The 19,230-nt window shown below is 34.1% G+C and overlaps 1 protein-coding gene across 2 annotated transcripts; it reads left to right on the top strand.

Annotated features, from left to right (window-relative positions):
- The first annotated feature begins 1,774 nt into the window (after window positions 1–1,774).
- Window positions 1,775–18,009, top strand: LOC123558908 (tolloid-like protein 2). Of its 2 annotated transcripts, XM_045350750.2 has the most exons (8): window positions 1,775–1,909; window positions 5,844–5,940; window positions 6,642–6,760; window positions 7,707–7,865; window positions 8,702–8,789; window positions 9,264–9,370; window positions 11,177–11,341; window positions 11,823–18,009. In XM_045350750.2, exons 1-8 carry the CDS (start codon window positions 1,849–1,851, stop codon window positions 12,071–12,073), a joined length of 1,047 nt encoding a protein of 348 aa, XP_045206685.2. In that variant the 5' UTR covers window positions 1,775–1,848; the 3' UTR covers window positions 12,074–18,009. The 2 variants fall into 2 exon arrangements, with proteins under 2 accessions (XP_045206685.2, XP_045206686.2); XM_045350751.2 differs by lacking the exon at window positions 7,707–7,865.
- The last annotated feature ends 1,221 nt before the right edge of the window (window positions 18,010–19,230 follow it).

The raw sequence follows: 19,230 nt of genomic DNA, 5'->3' as shown, positions 1-19,230 counted from the left end.
AGTCAAAAATAGGTAGGCGACTTACATTTCCCTTATTTATTGGCTAAATAATGCGTTAATTATTATTTTTGTTATTATCAGATTTATCCTTTCTCTGACTGCACGCATGATCTATCTACCATCTAATATATGTAGCAATATCAACCAATTAATACGCGAGGTGACCTAGAATCCAGTTTAAATACTTGGTTCGGTGATAAGGGTTACGAAAGGGACTTTCATGTCAATAGTGGTTGTACGGTTTGTTTGATGACACAGTGGCGTTTCTTAAGTAACTTTTAGGTTGATTTTCTTTTATCAATATATTTTACTACATCTTGCTCAAACCTACTGATGACAGTACACTGCTTTACGATTACGTAGATAATCACGGTAACTAACCGTTGTTAAATCATTGCAAATTTCTTCTTGACGCTTTCGTTTGTCAAATGTTTCTAAATATTGTAACTATAAAAAAACTAGTAACTTAAAACACATTATTCATGCCATAAAAATATTATTTACACCCATCCATCTCATTGCTTTTGTTATAAACGTTAATCTGTAGGACAATCTTTACTTAATCATTTACAATCTTACCTCGTAGATAGGTCTTTTGTTTCATGAGAGAGTTTACACTCTAAATAAAGGTCATTTGAGGTACATGTTATCTACTTGAATCTGTAGTCATAACATATTGATAGCATTGACGTTTTGTGACTTTTAACAGCGTCTTTATCAGAATAGTTTTCAAATATCATGCGCATTCAAAAAATGAGGCTACGAGGGCTGTTTAAAAATAACGTAGACCTTTGCTGTCAAAAGTCGCTTATTGTGTATAGTGCAATGTGAAATAATTTGGTCCTACAATTTTATAAATTTTTTGCTAATAGGCGAAGCGCGTAGAACGTTTTTATAATCATAACTTCGCATAACCAGCGCAGTCGCTTTTTCATCTGTAATGATTTGTATTTGACAGCTAATATTGGAACTGCTAGTCCACTTGTTTATCTGATAATAAGCCAAAGTACAGCAATAAGTCTAGGCGACATGCAAGGAGAGTATGGTGTCATTCGGACGTAGGAGGCGGCAGTAAACAACGTCTAAACTAAGTGAATATCGCTGTTCATAATGCATGAAATATTGTCATAAACTGGCATAGATACTCAGAAAATTGTTTAGATATGGAGAGATGTTTGCTAACGCCATTTGAAATTTGTAAGCTAATAAAGCAGACACCGCAACCATTTTCAATCACCTGTTTGTTGGTTTTCAAATGGTACAAAAGATACCAGAAATGGTAGAAGACAGCAAATGTTGGAATAGGTATAGAGAGAAAAATAGTAATCCGTTATTTGACGTGAACGTCAATCTATGATGCCTTGGATAAAGACCAACTACCCACGTTGCACCCTGTTTTAGATGCTTGGCATAAGAGTTCATATTGTTTTTGGTATTCTAACCAAATAACTTATTATGACTAATGTTAATCAAAATTAATAATAGAAATTTTAAAATGTAGATTAATGCAAAAATGAAAGCGTCTCGTTGAATTCTCGACGTCGTTTAGATATGATCACCATGAGCCGGGTTCTTGTAAATTGCTGTTTTTTAAGAAGGTGTAACTCCTGATCACGTCAGATTTGCAGGGAAGTTAGTAGAAAGATTTCGAGACATGATGTATTTCTTGCTTTGTTTAATCACATTATATTGTGACAAAGTCTTCGTTATTTTTGAACATTCCTCGTATATATTTTGTATGTGTTTGTTATGAATAAGGAAAATATTAGGCCTGTATGTATATGCACAAAGTTAGATTTCATAAGTGGAAAGGATTTTTCACGATTAGAAGTTTCGTAAATAAAAGCTATGGCATATCGAATTTGGATTGTTATTCAGATATCAATGTGTTTCTTGTTGTTTAAAAGTGGTAAGTATGTTGAGAAGTTGCTTCAGTAATAACAAGTATATTTGTTGTTAATGTTTCTATAAAATTATAGCCTACACTTTGAATTTCTGTAAATTATCTCCTACTATTTTAAAGTCTATTTTTATCTTTTTAGCTACATAATATTAAAGGCGCTCGCGATAGTTTTTCCGAACGGGTCGATATAATCCCCAACACCGTGCCAATTTGGTTGTTTCTAATTTCTAATCCCGTACCGTACCCATACCGTACATCCGTATTCGTAAACTATAGGTTTTGTTCGGAGAAAGGCGGAAACGTACATTGTTCTATGACATCAAAATACTTCAGAAACACGTTAAAATCCGCTTATTAAGAAATCTGCCGTTTGATAATTTGATATATCTCTGAGTCATTTGCGCAAACACTGAAAGAGTTTCCGTGGCATTTGTCGAGAAGCCTTTAACCAGTACTTTTCAAACTTAGTGGGATGATTGGCTAAATGGAGTGGATAACACCTATTGCTTTTAAGATCAATATGTTAAAGGTAAAGGATGCGGCAGTCGAAATGATGAAATGATTTCTTCCTATAGAAATCCAGAAAAAAAACGTTTCTACAATCACACTTTCAGCGAGTTTATTCCAAATGTTCCTAAGGTGAGCGACCTTGGGCCATTTGATCCTCTTGTTAAATATCTCTGCCTTCAGCTGTGGGCAAATACAGAGTACTGTCAAGAGTTTGGCTGAATATATGCCCTCGTTTGAAATAAAAATTGATAACGTATTTCGTACCAACCTGCGATGTATAAATGCCCGCCACACCCCACCTCGTTGTAATTTGATTTAAGCGAAATCTAATATGGTGACCTATTAATGTTCTTTTTGTTTTATATAAAGTAGACATAGCCAAAGGGCTGTGTGCAGATTTTGATTTAATTCTATTATGTGAAACTCGATAAAATAGCAGAAGTACCAACTTAAAATTGACAAAAATATACAAAAATAGCCCTTGGGTCTGCTGAACAAGTATTCCTTTCTTTACAAAATCATTTTCTTTTGATTTCTCTAAGCATGCTTCAAATAGATATATTTACTGAGAAGTCTCGATAGAATGCCTGATTAGTGCGAATTTCTTCAGATAAATGTAAAAACCTTATTTTCAGCAGCATACAGAGATGAACTTATAGCATAGAGGAGGCAATGTCCATCGCCTCTTACTGGTATGGCCGAAACGCTATGTTCTCGCAGGTAGCGATTTAAGTCTAGATTTCTGTCAGTTCGGGTACTACCTACTTGTTCTGAATCTGTATCTCTATCATCGGAGCTGTCAATTACTTGTTCCACTGGAACAGCTGCTGTGTGTGAATCTGCATTAACTGATCCGGATTCCAATGGTCTGTCAGTTACGTCTGCCGGCATGAAATCTTCATCTGTAAATATGTCACTGTTAAATGGGACAATCCCGGCCTTCTGAAATCCACTACATATGTTAGACATCGTTAATGTCTCTTTCCAAGGTTCACATAAAATACCTGCGATGTCATAGATTGATATTGGCTTCCCTGGATGGTTACGTAGCCAGTTACTCTGAGACACTGACAGTTTTCTTTTCAGAGGTCCGAAGACCGACAGGTCTAGAGGCTGCAAACGAAGGGACCAGTGTGGAGAAAAAGATAACATAACTATACCATTCTCCTCGGCATAGTCCAGAGCATCTATATAGAGATGGGAGTCATGGTTATCCAGCAAAATGAGCACTGGTCTATCCTTTGTTGGTTTAACATGTTGAACAAAATGTTTCAGAAATAAAAGAAAGTTTTATTCTGTCATCCTCCCAGACGGATGGGCCGCTCCCTTAGAGCCAGTCGGTGCTCCTGTGAGAAAATGATCTCTGAAATTGACACGTGGATAAACAAGAAACGGTGGAACAGTGTTACCGCTTGCTGATACTGCTACACATAGAGCGACTAATTGCCCTCTCTCAGACGATGTCAAAGATCCTATTTGCTTTACACCAGTAACCGCTACGACTTTTTTCGGTTTTACCACAGTCACGACTCCTGTCTCATCCACATTCCAAATGCTACATGCGTCGAACGTGTGTCTGTCCATCACTTCAGCCAGTTTTGTAAAGAATTCAGATACATTTGTTTTATTGAATGCTGTCGCTCTAGCAGTGCTTGTAGCCTCTGGTGTCCTCAATGAAAGCTCCCCGAATGACCCTTCAGGAAAGAAGAGAACCAGTCAGCACCTGCTATTCCTTTTTCAGACCACGATGCTGGCATTTTTATGTTAAACTGCTTCGCGCATTCATATGCTAAATGTCTAACATCTCTTGGACAAAGTGCGAAGTAAATTGACGATGCGTGCTTTAAATAAGCCATAAGTTTAGATTCCTGCTCATCAGTAAACACTTGTCTGGTTCTTTGATACCCGAATTTCATATTAGATAAAGCTCTATCCGGCTCGGGTAACTTGTTGAATTGTTTCACATAATCTTGTAGGGTTGATCGTGGTACACCAAACAATTGACTTGATTTCTTGTACCCATCAGAAGTACTGTTATAGCGATCTAACGCTTTTCTCAAAGCTTCTTCTGACGTGGTGTCGCCCCTTTTCCTCTTGTACGTACGCACCATGGTGTAATTCTGAAATGTATAAATACTATATATATTTTGGATTAAATTATAATTACATGTAGATCTATAGCGACTGTTTCAAGATTAAAAATTAAAAAAGCAACTTTCAAATGAACAGCCAACCCACGCATGGCTGTAATTTTATTAGACGTCAAAAGCTTGCTAATGAAAATCTTCACATAAATATCTGACATTGTTCTAATTTGCTAGACTTGTATGTGAACTTTAATGTATCAATATGAGAAATCAAAGAATAACCGTTTGCAAAATATTCCGGGCAATAGTGTTAGTGCGGGGAAAGTCCGGCTATAAGCCGAACGTGCCCCTTCTTAAAAGGCCGAACTAGTCCCGGCAATATTTACGAAAAGGTCACGTGACACCTCCTTGCTTGGTGCAGAAAATGAAATGTACATGGTTTTGTATTAAAACCCATTATCCTATGATAATACATATATACAAGTTTCATGTGAATCTTAACGGGTCTCAAGAAATATAATTTCTAAAATGGATGTGGAAATTTTACGCACCGATCGAAAAAAAAAAAAGGTTCAGTTCCAAAACGATATAAACCATCACAAGGCGGCCATTTTTGTAATTACGCTGATAAAGGGTCACAAATGACGTCACAATATTGATGACAGTTCTTTATCTTGGTACACGCGCTATACGTAATCATATGACGAACATGCCCCGGGGCCAAACTAACCCCGGTTTCCCCTATTGAACGAGTGTTTCTTTCCGCTTGGTATGTATTTAATATATAACACTAAAAAAACAGTCTGTTAAGGTTGGCAATGGCTTTAATCAATATAAAAGGAGCAGTAGTTTAGTGGTTTACGGGTATGCCGTTCAACCTGGGCGTCGTGGCTTTGAGCCACATAGGATCACTGCCCCACCCATCATATGACACCAGTACTTTATTTCCAGAAAGCGGATTCGAGAGTGGTTCAAATAAGCTTTAGCTTTCATTACAGCCGAGCTAAAAGAATTGCTACAATCTAATCAAGATAGTGAATAACACATTATCAAATATCTGTTGAGGAAGCTAGTTCCCCACCCCCACTCTCCTCTTTTACACCAGAAAGATATCCTCAAACCTACCCTACTGTCGTTATTTTGATTCCAGGGCGGGCCATTTGAAATCTGGTGTAAATCACTTGATAAAATGATATAATACTGCCCCGTAAACACCAGACTACAGAGGTACTTTTTGAATAGAAGGCGTAATACGCACATAAAACACATCGTTAAGGATATATTCCGCCACGGTTCATTGTTTACATGTTACGTAATCAAATATTTTTCTTTTGTTTTCAAAGTGAGTTGTCAGTGTGATGGGACGGGACCATTATTATTAACCGCAGGAACGTCTCCAAAATACTTTACATCGCCTAATTACCCAAGCAACTACCCGGCGTAAGTACTTCTAGGTTTTAATCTCAGGACGGTTTTATACTTAAGTTTTTGGATGCAATGCAAATCATTATTTTAGTGCTGTTTCGATGCAGTAATACCATCAGATGACAATGTATTTACTTTTACTGTGCTAACATAAAAACATTAATATTATAGTATACATTTACTGAATATCTGAAATCAGTGATATGATGGGATACATTTTATAACCGTTGCATTTCTATCAGAATGCATCCGTTTTCTCCTTATAACTGACTTTTTCGTCAAAACATTATTTCTTTGTTCGAATCCTTTAGAATGCATTATAAAATTGATATATGTCTACAAACAAGATTATGTTTCTGAACTATTTTCATTTGCGTTTACCCACACCCACAATTAAGGCCATATGTCGATCTTTGATAGTTATGGAAGACCCTAAAAGCTCTATGTATAATTTCACACAAAAGCAGACACCTGCAAAGAACCTGTCTATCAACTTTCCTTAAGTCAAGTTGATAACTTTCACTGAAAGAAATTATACACAAGAAATTGGTCCGGAGTTATCGAGATGCAAGTGATTCGAGACACCCGGCTACTCAGTTATATCTACACTGTTTGATATACATGTATTTAAATCGCTATAGTATATTATGTTACTGAAACAAGATCTTAAATGAAATTAATAATCACGACATTTCTTGTTTGAACTTTCAATTTAGCAACTCTGATTGTTCATGGCGCATTGTAGCCCCTAGTGTGTATGAAAAAGTAATCATAAACATCGAAGATTTCGATTCAGAAAGTACAACCTCCGATTACATGGATCTGTATGATGGATGTAAGTTTGCACCTTTTTATCATACCATTTTTTGTGTACATGATCTTTATACTTTATATACTAAAGACATTGATATATACTCCTGAAATTTAATTACAGAAGAGCTTTTGAAACCGTTATACCTTTGTACAATTATAAATACCGTAGTTTAGATAATAAGTACATTTGGTAATTATTTCAACATATGATGCATTTATTATTTCTAAACTACTATACACATTGAATTCATGACTTCCGTATATTTTTGTTTTAATTCATTTGGCCGAGCAAGTCCTTAAGGTGTTCCCCATCTTAGGCAATTGATATGCGCATATAGTTACTTAACCATCCCTTCTCCAAAATCTCAAAAATACAATGGTAGATACAGTCACAATATATTGGCTCTTTAAACATCAGCTAATAAATTCTGAATATTTGCTTTTAATGTAGTTAAATAGTTTGTTTTCTTTGCTTAGATTAAGTTTGTTAAAGCAGAAGGGTTTTATTGTATAACACCGGTACATAATTGTTAATCCTTTTTGCACACCGAAATGTTTTAGGAACTGGCGTTGGCGTGTAAGCTTGCCAAATTGCAGATATATATATGAAAAAAAAAACATTTGTAAAGTGCAAAAGAAGATATTGTTAAAGAGAAGAAAACATAGATACATGAACAAAATTCTAAATTATAATTAACAGATATAAGAGAATAATTTGGATAATAACGACATATGGGCAAGACTAATACAAAAATGTATAGTCTTTTATAAAAATATCTTAAAATCAATGGCAATACATCAACATTTGTATATTTCAAATCCGTCAAATTACTAGTATTTAACATGGGCATCAATTACCTTATTGCGCTACGGTATATATTAATTAAACGTTTTCGTCCGTGCGCGTATGTGCAAATGTGTTATTTGCAAATTATCATATTGAATCTTAGATTTAAAAACTTCAACAGATAACTCATCAGCGACACTCGTTATCCGGATGGCTGTCACCAATAGGAAGACTTTAAATGCGTTTGTTAGTAGCAGTGATGTCTTATATGTATCTTTCGTATCCGATTATAGTATTCAGTATTCGGGCTTTCAAATTCTTTACTTTTCAAACAATACAGGTAGGTTGAGTTATACAATGTGATTTTTCATTTTAATGCTTCAGACAGATAAAAACAGCTATGACAACTTCCAATGGCCGCGCCCATGTTATCATTTAAGGAAGTCATTTATCATGTCTGAAATAAAACCTGGATGGGTACCTTGGACTGTCCTCAAGCACCAGGAGGCTTGAGATGCATCATATCACCTGAATTATTATGTGACAACACCTAGCATTGCTTAAAATCATTGCATATGACTTTTGGTTTATTTTTCGAAAGGTAATTTACTAATTTAAAGTAAACCTCTGGCCAAGATCCAGAGGTTCTAAAGCGTACTCGGACAAACCATGTCTGCTACTATTAAGATTATATCTACTATCCTTCTACATGGCCGTAGGATATGGAGCATGATTCCCGAGAAAGAAGAGCATTGGCATTGATTGGTTCCATTGATAACTTCATGTTATATTTACTTAGGTAATTTCATGTATTGGAAAAGAATACCAGTAATTCATACATGTTCTGTTTTTTGCTCTTGAAGTACCCTATCCTCAAGTAATATTATGCATAACATTTTTATGAAATTTCTAGTTTCCGTTAATATGTGTGTATTCCTACTTTATGAAGAAAATTTATTGATATTCTAATGTATCTATATTTAGTAAACGAGTATGTTTATTTTCTCTTAATTTTTCTATTATGACAATATTAGAAAACAGTCAATGTGCATTTATGATGTCTGTGCAGATATACCAAATCAATTAAGATACACTTTATCATATCCTTAGCGCAGTCAGTACTCGCATGAATTAATATTTACATCATTTGAAACCTGGTTATTTATATTCCTACAGCCAACCAACCGGCATGTGATGAAATTCTAGATGTCTCGTCACAAGAGCAAGTTTTGATGTCACCAAATTTACCTGACCCATATAACGCGTGAGCAGTATATTTTTATATTTTCTTTGAGGGAAAAGTGAAGAAATAATACCGTCAAATTTCAAATAAGCATAGTATTTTGTATTTGGTGACGAATACATGTATCATAATTCGTAAAACTTTGGGAAAAGTCCTATGAAACGTTTCATCTAATATAGAATGTTGTCAAGAAGATTTTAAATTGTGAAATGTTATTGAACAGATAGATATTTGGTTATAATTATGTGGAACTGCTTTTATGTAACTGATATCAGGTTTACATCCAATTGTTCGAGCAGTCAATGCAAGTACTCTAAAGAATGTTATTAGCGGACCGGCTTAGTTTTATTCATATCATATCTTAGTTCATTTTAGAAGCCCTTTTTTGTATATTAGACTTTATTTTACCAATTATTCTATAATTAAGCACGTTTTAGATGTGCAAAAGTATCATTTTTAAATATTTGACCTTGTTTATTTTTTTTTTCTTTTCAGAGCTCATTCTTGTTCTTGGACATTTTCATCGACAACTGGTATCTTGTTTCAAATAAAATTTCTGGATATGGGAGGTTGTGGACAGAGTCACTTGAGATTCTACGATGGTAAATCAAACTAATGAACGTATTTTTATTTATTTCAAATGGTCACTTTATACGTAAATATAAAGCTCGGACAATTTTAAGATTTCATTTTCGTTTTGGACAATAAAACTGAAGTACACTTATGTTCAAAATAACTTAATCATTGATCTTATTGACATATGGGAATTTGAAAGGTATGCCGGTAAATTAAGAGAACAGTTCATTCTAAAGTAAACCCTGTGAGAGAAAATACCTAAGTTCCTATTGGCGTTGGAACCCCTGATCCCTGACCTCGTGATACGTAGGCTGACATTCTAACACGTCGCTAAAGGTTTAACCAACAGAAAGGCTATTGGAAGTGGCCTATAAACCTACTATCAGTACTCTTCTTAAAACGGTAAATATGACCACAACAACATTCCATGTTATAATGTACTCCCTTTCTATACATTTTATTTTATTTTCAAAATGTATTCATTTATCCTTCGTGTCTTCACGAGTAACTCCTTTTTATTCATTTAAATTTAATCTTTTGTACATATAATATGTCAGGTCTATTGGAAGTATAGTTTAACACCTGTAAGTGAAATCTTTCTATTCAAAATGAATTAGCATCAATAATAACAAAAAACAACAAGGCCAAAAAACGCAAAACAATATCCATAACTGCATTACACATAAACATTTTGTTTGTTTTGGGTTTAACGCCGTTTTTCAACAGTATTTCAGTCATGTAACGGCGGGCAGTTAACCTAACCATTGTACCTGGATTCTGTACCAGTACAAACCTGTTCTCCGCAAGTAACTGCCAACTTCCCCACATGAATTATCAGAGGTGGAGGACGAATGATTTCAGACACACTGTCTTTTATCAAATCGTCACGGAGCGCGACCGCGCGATCCGCAGACCGACGCTCTCCCTACTGAGCTAAGCGGGCGGGCTTCATAGTCTAACTCAAACAAATAGGCATTTCAGGACAAAAACATAAAAGATCACAGTGAGATACCGCCTGCAGGACATTCAGTGACAAATCAGTATTCCTAATTGATACTAAGTTCTAAACTTAAGGGATAGTGTAAATAAACGTTATCTCCGCCAACTGAATCCTTTACATGATCATGTAATAATAAAAGAATTATATACAAAAAATGTCGCGTTTTGTCGTAATCAACCGGTATTTAACTGATTTTTTTTTAAAAGTCAAATAATTTATTCGACATAGCTTACAACTTACAACATAAATGTCATATGTGTGCATATATTAGATGATATATTTGAAATAGCAAAAGACTTACAATATAAACGTAATGTTTTTACATAATATTGAAAATTATATTTGGCATAGCTTATTACTTACAACGTGAATGTCATGTTTGTGAATATATCAAATGATAATTTGACATAGCCTTAAACGTACAACATGAATGTCATGTTTCTGTACATATTAAATAATTTATTAGACATAGTTTTAAAACTTACAACATGAAAGATATGTTTTTGCATATATTAAAAGATATATTTAACATAGCTTAAAACTTACGACAAGAACGTTATGTTGTTGCATACATTAAATGATATATTTGACTTGGCTTAATAGTAACAACATCAATGTTATGTTTGTTCATATTTTAAATAATACATTAGATATAGCTAAAACCTACAACATGAAATTAATGTTTGTGCATATACTATATAAATAAATACTAGTTACTTCACACGTACGCCTGAGTATACATTGCGTACAAGATGCTTTGGTGTAACGTATCTCGTCAAATGGTTTATTGAGATAAACTGAAAACGTTACTAATTTGATCACTATGTAACAGGTAATTCAACGGACGACGACCAGTTAGACACTGTTTGTTCCACGGCGTATATATATGAGTTTTCTAACGTAGAAACAACCGGATTTGTCGGCCATATTGAATGGACAGTTACCGACCAGTCGTCGGATTATTATGGTTTTATGCTGGTTTACCGGACAAATGGGGGTAATGTTATTTAAAAGGTCATACTTTGTATTGCTTATAGTATTATGGTTGAAATGATCAGTTTACTTATTACATTTATCGAACCGTGCTTAATTATGTTGATATGAGAAAGTTTGCATAATTCTGATGAGCCATTTCAAATATTTATTATATAAGTCTTGTGTGTTTGTAGTATTACTTCTCTTCAACTCCCTCTCCAGTTATTATGTCTTGCTCCAGTTTTACATTCCATCCCCTTTTAACCCCGTCCAAATGTTTATATCAATAACACAATTAAAATATATTTTGTTTAGCCGGTGCTAGGCGACGTTAAAGTTGTTGCACATTTCAAAACCTCTCATAAATAGACAACATAATCAAACAAAGCCTACTATTATTTAGCTCGGTTCTGTGTATCAAATGGATCTTCTTATATATTTATCATTCATTAAATGTCCATTAATTTATCCGATTTCTAACTGACTTTCGCTTTCTATTTCAGCCGCAACAACAACAACAACAAAAACTGCTACTACTACAACAACAACTACTACTACTACTACAACCACCACCAAACCTACTACTACTACTACTACTACTACCAAACCTACTACTACCACTACCACCACAACCACACCTACTACTACTTTTACCACCACCACACCTACTACCATTGCCACTACCACTTCTACTACAACAACAATAGTTCATACAACGACCTTGACAACTGGGGTACCAAATGAATGTACCTAGTTACGATTGGGCATCTAACGTTTCTTTTTGTAGTTTTGTAGCCTAATTTTGTTACCCACTATTCAGTGTGATTAATAGTTATCAACCCATATTTTGTTACATGTATTCTGAAAGTGTATTGCTTTACACGTGCGTTGCATTGCAAATGAACAGAATATCTTAATTCGCGGCGCGATAAAATGACAGTTTGGAGCACGCATGCCAAGTTTGATATTTGGGAGTTATTTCCGTTTTTAATATTCAATGTTTATGTACGGATGATTATTTTTTAAATTTGTATTTTAATCTTGACAAAGACTTCATTTTATCTCAGCATGTGACGATCCCTTATTCAGTGAAAACAAATAAGATTTTAATAAAATGGCAGTTAAGAACCAAAGTGATGAATAAGTTGACCTGACTTCGCAATATGACATCAGATTTTTGACTAAGTGTGATAAATTTGATATGATTAAGTATCTAAAGCTAATCATTGAACTTGAAATTGAGTAGGCTAGAAGGTGATCAGCCCGAGAAAATATGTCTTACAAAGTATTAACAATGTTGGGATGAGCTTTTTACAATTTTAGTTTTATCATGTGATTTATTCAGTACTAATTTTTCAACGTGCACTAAGTAACTTGACAATGTGTATAACAGGGGTCCGCACTGTCCTGTTGATAACAAATATTCAACTGACATTATTTGGATTTTTTTATTTGTTTTATTACTACTAGGTGATTCGTTTGATAAAATATTTACAAATTAATAACAATAATATTATGTTCTAGAAATAAAATTATGTAAATTGTTGTTTTGAATAAAGTTAAATGATTATTTTTTTTTTCAAATATACTTAAAAATGTAAAGTGAAACGGAAAAAGAATAGAAAAAATGGATTTTTTATTGTATTTAACAGAAATGTACAAGGAATCGCACCTTTGCACCTTTATCTAATACGTATTCTTTAACTAAAAGCATTATTGAATGCAATTACAAATTTTTCATCATGATGATATTGTAGAAGATATTGTTATTGACTTTTATCTTACTTGGTTTATTTCCAGTAAGAATGGAAACAGAATCTTTCTTGATGACCCTTAATGGGGAAAAGGATTTGCACACTGTTTGTTGTTAAATGGTCATGGGATGAACTTCTTCATTTGCAAAACATGTTAGAGAAAATCATTCAAAAGCATTATTGTTACGCGAATGTTTAATTTTTTTTAACGGAAATAATTTTACATAAAACAGTCAATTAAAACAGATGTATCAAATTATCGAATGGTAACGAATTGTAGAGGGTTAGTTCGAAATGTAAATATAAATGGTTCGTTTTGAAAGCTAGATATCTGAAGTGACAGGAAAACAGCAAACAATCACATTCTTTTACATTGATACCTCCTTCTGTTGCTAACTACAGTGGTGTAGGCGATGACGACTGGTAAAGACGAGTATCTTTCTTTGTCTTTATTCTACCCACGTTAATCTGGTTCTGACCAGTATTTGACTGAACTAAACTCCAGATATGCCGTCATATTCCTGATGCGCAGTCCCTCCCAGCACCTGTCATAAAATACGCTAAGCCTTGCTTGGACAGTGAATTCAACACACTTAGTGTTGTGAAATGGCAATAGGATGACCTTGTTTATGTGTAAAACATGTCACTGATAATCATTTATGAGCAAAAATTCTATAAGGAATGTATCAACTTTATAGCGGAAATAATTTTATATAAAGCAGTCAGTGAAAACAGATGTATAAAATTAACGAATTGTAACGGAATGCGAAGGGTTAATTCGAAATGGCCAAAAAGATAGATATTTGTTAAAATTTTAAGTTTACTTTCTCCGTGTCCAAATTTTTCATAACTTTAGGAGTTGTTTTTGTGGATGTAAAATAATTTCAAGTTACCTACTTATCTCCTAAGAAAAGATAACAAACAGAAACAACAAAAGGCGGTAGTATTGGTGGTGATAGCCGTCAAGAAACCCACAATTGTGGAGAATAAAGAACAAAATATTTCGACAGATATACGTGTAATATCACTGATACTTTAAAACTTAAAGTGCAACTTAAAATAGTATTCCTTATACCACACTGGATAACCGGCTATCCTGACGCCCGCTGGAAATGTAACCCAGCTGTAAATCGGTAGGTAAAGATTTTTTTATTTATTTCTATTAAAACGAAGCCAATTTTTGCAAATCAACTTGACAGTTTTGTCAAGAAATGACCATGGCTTACATTTACAATTTCTGGGCCAAATACGATCGTTATGTTTTGAGATATTCGCTAACAATTTCTTCAGTTTGAGAAAAATCGAGCAAAAATCCAATGTTTTGTGCAAATTGTTTTGTTTATGAACAACCTGTGAAAACTTTTATCATCTGGTTTAACAGATGTGTCCTTTCGGAACACCTGTGTAAAGTTTCCGGGTTCTACGTTATTCCTGAAAAAGTATATTAGCCGTTAGATAGGCATGGTCGAGAAAAAAAGACTGTCGAAAACGGCCGCTGTATTTGAAATAGGCAGTCATTGAAGTCAGCTGTCGGCTATCGAGAATACAGCTGTATAAAAGTAAAAATAACTGCCTTGTAGACATGTTATATGCCCCGTAGTGTCTCTTCTTTATGTATATTTTGTATCTGTTTAGTCTGTCTGTGTTTTTGCGATTTCTTTCGACTTTCATTTGTGTAAAATGTGTATACTTGCAGTCAGTAAACACTTTGTATATACTTATGTATGGTCCTTATTGCCATGTCGAGTAATTCTGGTTGATTTCATTATCATTGTCCTTTTGGTTTAGGGTCTAAAAGTTGCTTGGTTCCTTTTGCCCGTCCGTCCGTCCGTCCGCCCGCAGTGTCTTGTCCGGGCTCTGATTCTACATGCATGAACTGATTTTTAAGTATTGATTTTTAAACTTCAAACATGTGTTACCGATGATACAAGTATTAGTGAGGCCCATTCATTAATGACCACCCCCAATGTCAGTATAACAAACAAAAAATCTTTAACACAGAGCTATAAATAAGTATTTTGTGTCAGACTGGCAATTCCTACATGCATAGACAAAATTTCAAATATATTGTGTCGTATAGTAGAACTTTTATTTTCATGCAGTTTTATTTGATAGCTGACTGTATAAGATCGTAAACAAGCAAAGAAGAGTTCCGATCTACCTTGTTATATGTTGATTAAAGCTACATGTGGCTGCCATGTTAAGAAATAACTGATTAACAGTCATGTGAGATTTTGCAAAGTTTAGATTATTTAGATTGAAACAATCGTTTTCAATCGTTTGCGTCTATACATCAACAACTTGCAGTTTTAGACCATGAATAAACTGGTATTTGTTGAAAAGGTATTTATGAATAAAGCAAAATGGCAGATTTACATTAGGAGCAATTAATAATTATGTATGAGTAAATAAGATTATACACCTATCAAGCACCGCACTAAGAACACTTTTCAAAACAAGAACGGGCATTTGGGATTCATTAAAGATACTGAATTCTTCAAACGAAATTCAAAGGACTGACGACCAGAAGCAATCATTTGCACTTGCCAAACCCGAGGTGAAATTACTTTCTGTAGTAGCCCGGAGGCACCTGTAGTGGTTTTCCTCCACCATCAAAAGCTGGCAAAATGGCAATATGTACTATATTGCTTCGGTGTAACTGCAAAAAAATATATGACTGGCTTTCGCATGGCGGAAAAATGGCAAGAACGCGTGAACTAGGTTAAAATTCAACCCGGTTGTGAAGGAATATAGTCCTAAAGCCTCTTGAAATGAAAGCACCCTTTTTAAAAATAATTACGTTTCCGTCAAATCACTGCCAGTAATACTTTTTACATACAAAAGTATTCAAAATCATCGGAGTTAATGGATAGTCTATAAATGCTAACATCCGAGTTCAACGACAGCACTAGCGGCCGTTTTCGACAGTCTTTTTTTTTTCGACCATGCCTATTTAACGGCTAATATACTTTTTCAGGAATAACGTAGAACCCGGAAACTTTACACAGGTGTTCCGAAAGGACACATCTGTTAAACCAGATGATACAATTTTAACAGGTTGTTCATAAACAAAACAATTTGCGCAAAACATTGGATTTTTGCTCGATTTTTTTCAAACCGAAGAAATTGTTAGCGAATATCTCAAAACATAACGATCGTATTTGGTCCAGAAATTGTAAATGTAAGCTATGGTCATTCCTTGACAAAACTGTCAAGTTGATTTACAAGAATTGGCTTCGTTTTAATAGAAATAAATGAAAAACTTTATCTACCGATTTACAGCTGGGTTACATTTCCAGCGGGCGTGAGGATAGCCGGTTATCCAGTGTGTATACGTAATGGAAAAAGAAAACTGGATAAAATCAATAATAATCTTGGACAGAACTACTGAAACTCTGCAAAGACCTCTTAAGATAGACTAAACAAAGAACAGAATATTCAAGGCAAAATCTTGATAAATACTTAAGAAAGGATCCTGCATCTCAAAATAAGAATAATTTACAGTTCCAAAAGGCTCTTAATTTTATGTTGAAAACGGAAAATAGAGACTACACATAAGTGAATAGTTAGAAAAAAAGATGCTTCTTTTAATGTTACACGTGAAATTATGAAGTCAAAGTTTCAAAGGGAGATAATCAAAACAGTGCATTTTATAGTACTCTATAAATGTTAATCATTAAGTCTAACCTTTGATAAATACATGAAAAAACAGTTAACATACATTGAATTTAGCAAGAAAATAATATATTTCATATTCCTAAAAATATGGCAGCCACATTTTAGTCAAAGGCATTATGACCCCTTGATAAAACCTAATAATTTAAAAATTATTTTATCTGAAATTGCATAGATATTAGTGTATCTAAGTTACATTAGAGATCAAACAGAAATTGTTTTTTAATATACATATGCTATTGTTTAAGCATTTTTTTCAATGATACGTACTTTTTTAGGTTGTTGTCAAACACGTGAAAGTCCTGTTAATACAATATCGCCTTAATTCATGCTTTTTTACTAATGCATAAATGATGTTAGCTGATTTAGATAATATTGACCAGGGATTCAGTATAAGACAAGTGGAACTAAATGGATCTTTTATAATTTCTGTTTGAAAATATATCTCTTATAAGTCTAGGCTTCTGATATCTTATCTGCTACAATACAATGGAAGGTAACTGCGATAAAAATTAGCCTTCCAAATGTCTACGGCAATGTCCCCTGAAAGAAAAATAGAGAACATAATAGATGACTCTGTCCTATGAGAACATTTGAAACATTTGATCTGTATAATTATGATAAAAAAGTTGTTGTTGATATTTATTATGATTTGTAAACTGAAAGAATACTAATATCTAACTTGAAGATTAACTAATTTGAACTGGTTTTGAGCGTATTAAAAGTAAATGATGAAGAGGGAAATTTGTCCAGAAGAATAGTATATTTGATTACCGCCACACATTGATATTTTGAGGTTGCATGGTAAATTTAAATTTAAATTAGAATTACGGGTAAGTGGAATGTAAGTTATGAATATAAATTATAAAGTAAGTATGAATATTGAAATGTTTTGATGAAGATTATGATAATTAATATGTATTCTCAGGTAAAATCTGGTGTAGTGGAATAAGGCATAAATTTAGGTTCCAGAAGAAATTATATATCTTTATTACAAGTCATGCATGTTTCGCTTGATTATATATATTAATCTATTAAGTGACCGTATTTCCTTTTTATTATCTTTTTACAACTATAATCTATGAAGTTCATGCTTATTATCTATCTTCGCTAATTGGTCGGCTATTGTATACAAGCGATAAATATATTCAACATTGTTTCCTCAATTAACATTTTTATGTATTCAACATTCTGTTTTATATGACTTGTGTTAAATGTTTTGTAAATAAATAATATGTTTAATAAAACTGTCTTAATTGTAGATTACTTAATTGTTGTTTTTTTTACATTTTATGTAACCATATATACATGTGTATGGCTACGTATGCGACTCTTGTTCTGAATTAGTATACATATGTAAAGCTTACACTGGAGCAAGAGGGCCAAAGTGACCATAAGTCATTCACCTGAAACTATCCATTTGATATTGAATATAGGTATGACACACTGAATTATGAAAGGTAAAAACTGTGTTTAGTGCATTTAAAGCTCTTTCAGCCATTAAGATAAGTCAAACGAAACCATTTAGATAATCGTGAGAGAGAATACAGACGAAGTATAGTGATGATCCATCAAACCGTTTAAGAGGAGGTCTGATAACGTTTTTCTATTTTTATTTCTTGAGGGACGACTCGACTCGACTTAACCTAAGAGAGGACCTTATAAGCATGCTACTGACCAAGGTTGGTAAAAATCCTCTGGCGGTTCATAAGAATTAGTTGTTTAAAGAATTTTTCTAATTTTAAGCTATGTCGGCCCACTAAAATCAGTCATACGGAACTAGTAAACAAATGACGGAAAGGACCTTATAAGGATGTTTTACATCAACTTTGGTGTCAGTCCATCTAGCAGTTCATGAGGAGAGATCATTTAAAGTTGTTTTTTTTTTTTTCCTTCTTTTTTCTTCTATTTCAGCTCTGGTGGCCCCTAAAATCAGTGAAGCGTAACAGTCAAACCTGAAAAAAATGATGCTACAGCCCAAGTTTCTAGCTCTGGTGGCCTGCAAGGGGTCGAAGGCAACCATCTGAACAACCTTGAGTGAATTACATACAAGGATGCTACAGACCAAGTTTTCTAGCTCATGGTGGCCTGCAAGGAGTCCAAATGCACCATCTGAACACCTGAGTAGTTACAACAAGGATGCAACAGACAAAATTTCTAGCTCGGTGGCCTGCAAGGAGTCAAATGCATCACTGAACAACCGGGTGAGTTTATACAAGATGCACAGACCAAGTTTCAGCTCGGTGGCCTGCAAGGGTCAAATGCACAACTTGAACAACCTTGAGTGAGTTACATACAAGATGCTACAGACCAAGTTTCTAGCTCTGTTGGCCTGCAGGGTCAAATGCAACAATCTGAACAACTTGATGAGTTACATACAAGGATGCTACAGACCAAGTTTCTAGCTCTGGTGGCCTGCAAGGGGTTAAATGCAACCATCTGAACAACCTTGAGTGAGTTACATACAATGATGCTACAGACC

Source organism: Mercenaria mercenaria, chromosome 5, assembly GCF_021730395.1.
Source record: "Mercenaria mercenaria strain notata chromosome 5, MADL_Memer_1, whole genome shotgun sequence".
Lineage (NCBI taxonomy): Eukaryota > Metazoa > Mollusca > Bivalvia > Venerida > Veneridae > Mercenaria > Mercenaria mercenaria.
Note: the sequence above shows the minus strand (reverse complement) of the source record. Positions and strands in the feature narration are given on the sequence as shown.

Bases quoted from the DNA above. Each gene is read 5' to 3' on its own strand.
- LOC123558908 (XM_045350750.2), top strand. From the start codon at position 1,849: ATGGCATATCGAATTTGGATTGTTATTCAGATATCAATGTGTTTCTTG. The intron at 7,866-8,701 runs GTAGGTTGAGTT...ATATTCCTACAG, and splicing joins TTACTTTTCAAACAATACAG to CCAACCAACCGGCATGTGAT. The intron at 11,342-11,822 runs GTAATGTTATTT...TTTCTATTTCAG, and splicing joins GGTTTACCGGACAAATGGGG to CCGCAACAACAACAACAACA.